At 52.6% G+C, this 5,000-nt stretch overlaps 1 protein-coding gene across 1 annotated transcript in view; it reads left to right on the forward strand.

Moving 5' to 3' along the window:
• The first annotated feature begins 1,167 nt into the window (after positions 1 to 1,167).
• SMAD7 (SMAD family member 7) overlaps positions 1,168 to 5,000 on the forward strand; it is a 16,231-nt gene continuing 12,398 nt past the window's right edge. The window contains exons 1-3 of the mRNA XM_068107932.2: positions 1,168 to 2,247; positions 3,010 to 3,063; positions 3,613 to 3,684. Of these exons, the coding sequence (XP_067964033.1) occupies positions 1,752 to 2,247; positions 3,010 to 3,063; positions 3,613 to 3,684 (622 nt within the window). The 5' untranslated portion in view covers positions 1,168 to 1,751. The remainder of the gene's footprint in view (positions 2,248 to 3,009; positions 3,064 to 3,612; positions 3,685 to 5,000) is intronic.

Raw genomic sequence — 5,000 nt, forward strand, 5'->3', positions numbered from 1 at the left:
ATCAAGAGCATGATGATCATGAGCATGATGATGAGCATGATGAGGATGAGCATGAGCATGATGATGAGCATGATGATGATGGGCGTGATGATGAGCATGATGAGGATGACCATGAGCATGATAATGAGGATGATTATGAGGATGATGCTGATGAGCATGATGAGGATGACCATGAGCATGATAATGAGGATGATTATGAGGATGATGCTGATGAGCATGATGAGGATGACCATGAGCATGATAATGAGGGTGATGATGCACAGGGCGACATTATTTGTCATTTTAATTGATCAGAACGAACAGTTTGCATCTGGCATATTTAAATCGCTTAGTCGTTCACTAAGACCCCTCCGGTGAGCGTTCCTCCTACAAACGTCGAAGTGCTTGTTAAGTCCGAATACGTGCACCGGGAAGGTACCCATCGTGACGTCATTAAAGGTGGATGCGGTGCTCGGTGCGCAATTGTGTTTAACCGCAGGGTCTCCTCGTGTTGCGGTGTTGTTCGTCGTGCGACCAGCAAACAAGTACGTGGAGCGTTCAAAAAGTTCTCGGATCCATTATTAATTCTTTATTCTAATCGTCCCGTTGGGGAATAAAAATGGTGCGTCTTGAAGAGGACGGTCAAGCGTCGTTCCGAGAACTTTTTGAACGGCCCTCGCCCACTCGTGCGCTCCAGCATTCTGGAGCCGCAGTTACATCTGCACCGGAGAAGCAGATTCATTTTTAGCTGCGCCGGTAATCTCAGCTCGTTGGAGAAACTCTATCCTCGATAACGGTTCCGTTTGGTCGCCGAAGCCACGTGCTTGGAATCGCACAACAAACCTCCAGGTCGGCGAATCGAACTTATTTCTTCGAAAGTACAAAGCGCACTTTCGGTGGAAGGGGAAACAATCGGCGTGGAAGGTAATGGGGTTGACCAATGACTTTGAATTGGCGTTTCCTAATGCGTGCAGCCGAACAAATGACGAAGGGAAACGCACCGGCCGAGATGGGTGGGAATGATCGTTTAGGTGGAAAAGAAAGGGAGAGAAAGCATTTCGGGCAAAGCCGCCGGAGTCGAATTAGAGCGCATTCTTTACATGCAGCGCCGAGATAAGGGGAAAGCTCGCTGGCATCGCTTGCGGTAATTTGATCGCTTGTTTGCGCAACAATCGCTCTGCGCCGCTCCTGCCGCCAGGCTGTCTAGACGAGCACGTGACGTAATGCGCGCCAATGGGCGCAGCGGGCGACTACTTTAGCCACGCCCACCGCTCCACGGCCACTCGGTGCACGTTCCACGCGCCGCGATCACGATAACTCCGCTCGCTCCGTTCGCTCTCGCTCTTCGTCCGTCAGCTCCGACCGCTCCACTCGACCCGGAGGAGGCTCTCCTGCCTCGAGGTTCGCTCCGGCACGAACGGTCCGCGTTCCCCGGGCGCTGCCGCATGTGCGAGCGCGAGGCGCCGGCAGCACGTTGCGTTCGGCCCGTTTCTGTGACCGTCCCGGAACACCGACGGCATCGACTTCGGCATCGTTTGGCGCGCCAGGATTTAAAGAGCCGAGTGCCCCCGGGGCGCGCCCGTGGGGAGCGCTTTGATGTTCCCCTCGAGATGACCGGCTAGCTCTACTGCTGCGCCCTGAGCCCCAGAGCCGTTCCCACGCAGGTCACTCCGTCCAGCGAGCCCTCCGTCGGTCCTCCCGATCGAGCCCGTCCTTCATGCTCGTCCCCGGCCACGCCGGGGGCAGCCCGAGCCGCGCGACCTCCGCGTCGCATGTTCAGATCGAAACGCGCGGGACTTGTGCGGAGACTTTGGCGGAGCCGGGCTATGGGCTGCGAGGAGGCGAGCGGCGCTTTCCACGAGCGGAGCCGAGGCCGGAACGAGAGCCGCGTGGGTCAGCCCGAGCAGGCCCCCGCGGGTCGCAGCAGGTTGTGCGGAGGGTGGCGCGGCCAGCCCGAAGGAGAGCTCAAGGCGATCACGTACTCGGTGCTGAAGAAGATGACCGAGAAGCAGTTGGAGGCTCTGGCGGGAGCCGTAGAAAGCCGAGGGGCGGCGGAATCTCCGTGCGTTGCCTTACACGAGGCCCCGCTCCGGCTCGGCTCGCAGCCCGCATCCACTCTCGTGTTCCTGTGCCGTCTGCTCCGCTGGCCCGACCTGCGCCATCACCTGGAGCTCAAGCGTCTGCGTTGCTGCCAATCGTTCGGAGCAGTCGCTGCGGGGAACCTGCGATGTTGTAACCCGTACCACGTGAGCAGGCTGTGCGTACCTGGTGAGTTCGCCTCGCGGTCTGCACACCGTGTACGCAGTACGAGACAGCACGGCGCCGCATATCCAACGCTAATTCATATGCTAATTGGGCATTCCGTACTGTGTGCTCATTCCTTTAGAATATTTACATATATAGCTACACGTGGCTTTTTGATATAAAAACGGTGCTTTTTACCTGCATGGGCCATTGATTAAATGTTCATAAGTGTAACACGGGGTTTCGATTGCATTTCGATTCTTCGAAGCGGAATAAGTTTTCCGCAAACTTTCTTTTCCCATTTCAACTTTTCGCGAAGTTTTTCGCGCGCTCTGCGTTTGCTTCTCGCATGAATCCGATGGCGGCACATTATGCCGCTCCGGATGCTGGGAAGGGGGATGGGAGGCGAGGTGGGAGGTTAAGTCGTGCGTTGGGGGAAGCGGGGTTTGAGGAGGGAGGGGGGCGGGGGAGGGCGCTCGGCCCATGGGGGCCGTCCGTGCGAGCCGCGGCTCGGCGCCAGGAGCGGAGGTCGTGCTTCGCCCTATCAGCGCGCCTGGCGCCAGATCGGCTCGCCTCTTATCGCAGGGCGGAGCATCAAGGCAATTATCTGCCTGTCACTGCCTCCTAAAACTTCGACACTCCGCGTGGAGTGTGTGTGCCGTGCACCACCGGCACCCCACCCCCACTTGGCCATGATGCCCTCGCATTACGCACTCAAGTCGTTCGAACGAGACCTGGATAATCAGAAGCCTTATCTGTGTCTTCCTTATCTCCTCTTCCCTCCAGAATCGCCGCCACCTCCATACACGCGCTTTCCCGAGGAGCTTCCCAAAGTTAAAGGTGAGTCCAAGACCATTTTCACGCATTTTCATCCTCGTGGTGTTTTTTGAGGTTATTGCGGTGTTTTTAAGGTTCTTGCGGTGTTTTTTGAGGTTCTTGCGGTGTTTTTTGAGGATCTTGCGGTGTTTTTTTTTAGGGTCTTGCGGTGTTTTTTGAGGTTCTTGTTGTGTTTTTTGAGGTTCTTCCAGTGTATTTTTAGGTTCTTGCGGTGTTTTTTTTAGGTTCTTGCAGTGTTTTTTGAGGTTATTGTGTTTTTTGAGGTTCTTGCGGTGTTTTTTGAGGTTATTGCGGTGTTTTTGAAGTTCTTGCGTGCTGGAGCATGCGGGCTTTGGGATTGGGAATATTGCCCAAAGCAAATCAGCTTTAAAGATAAGCATCTGTTCGAGCATTGACTTGCATTGCAAATACAAAATGTTGTTTCGTTAGCTTCAGCGAAGGTACTTTATTTAAATCTCACTTGCTTTCGCAGGTACCAGTTGTACCAGTTTTCGAAGGTACTTGCGAAGGTACCAGTCAATCTCACTTGCTTTCTTTTGGTCCATCCAACAGAAATGCCCGAGTCGTCTGCGTCCTCGACAGAGACCGGAGGGACGAGCATCTGCTGGCTACCTGGTCTGCGAGGTGAGTTTCAAGTTGTTCTTTTTTCCCGAACCTGCATTTGTTTTGTAGCTGGAGACACGTAAGGACCTCGAGGTCGCGACTTCCTGTCACATCTGGAGACCTGTTTCACATTTTTTTTTCATTTTCTCTGCTGACCGAAGGATTTGCTGTTTTTGCGAGAGTGAAATGGTTAAGTCCTGTTGTAAGTAAGTGAACCTTGAGCTGCCACAGTACATATCTCATGGTGATGTGACCATCTCATCTGAAATCGAATGACTGGGCTGCAGATTGGGGCCATTCAAAAAATTGTGTAACTCTGGAGGGTTGAGAGCTATGGTGGACAACCATGTTACAGCACATTACAATGGGGGTGGGCAGTATTTACTGGAGAGTTAATGATTCCGCTAGTATGACTACTACTACTACTACTTTAACCGTGTGGGGTCAGCAGGGAAAGTTTTCGGCCCACATCTTTACACGAACTTGCCATGCCTGACGTGTCCAACTGGAGGTGACAGAAATTTAGAATATGGCCAGGGTGCCGGCGATAACCCGCTTACCGTTCACAAAGCACACCGTGGGTTCTTTTACATCCACCAATTGATGCTAGCAGACGGGACACCCGGCTTAACATCCATCGGAGGTACGTGCCCTTCCTGATGCAGCATCCTGCCTGCGAACCGCCAATTTGACAGTTTATAGTCGAGTCAGGAATCGATCCCAGATAGGAAAGATCAAAGGCAGGTGTGCTACCTCTGCACCTTCCTGTCAGACCTTTTCTAGAGTTATATAACATCCATTATATTTTAAAACATATTGGATATCATGTGCCAAGTACAGGCTGAGTGCCCAAACTCAGTCCATATGTAAGAGGATAGTTTGTCCGCCTTCATCTTCAACTCCCTTTCTACGCTGTGTATGACCTACCTACCGGTATATGGTCACTCCACAGAAAAAGTGGGCATTGACTGTCGACCATGGGATGGAGTGTGTCTAAACACCGTCATGTCACAGTGATCATGCCAAAGTAATTAATGGACACCTTTACATATTTTCTAAGGCCTAAGTGCAAGCAGTTCTCCACAAGTCATGCTCTACGTGGCTCTAATATGCAGACATATTTTTGAGAGCAAGATTGGACCCATTGGTCTCGTGACCCTTTTTCTCAAAGAGCCAGTGAGACGATGGCGGACCCCACGTGCTGTGTAAACAGTGCAGGAGAAATGAACTTCAGTCTTTGTGAAGGCATTGTGCCCATTGTCGGTAAATGCCTTGTCGATTGGCGTCCTTGCACGTGGATTGTGCATAATTTCAGCAGAGAGAATAAACACAGTGGG

This window comes from Myxine glutinosa, chromosome 2 (genome assembly GCF_964187855.1).
Source record: "Myxine glutinosa chromosome 2, kmMyxGlut1.1, whole genome shotgun sequence".
Classification (NCBI taxonomy): domain Eukaryota; kingdom Metazoa; phylum Chordata; class Myxini; order Myxiniformes; family Myxinidae; genus Myxine; species Myxine glutinosa.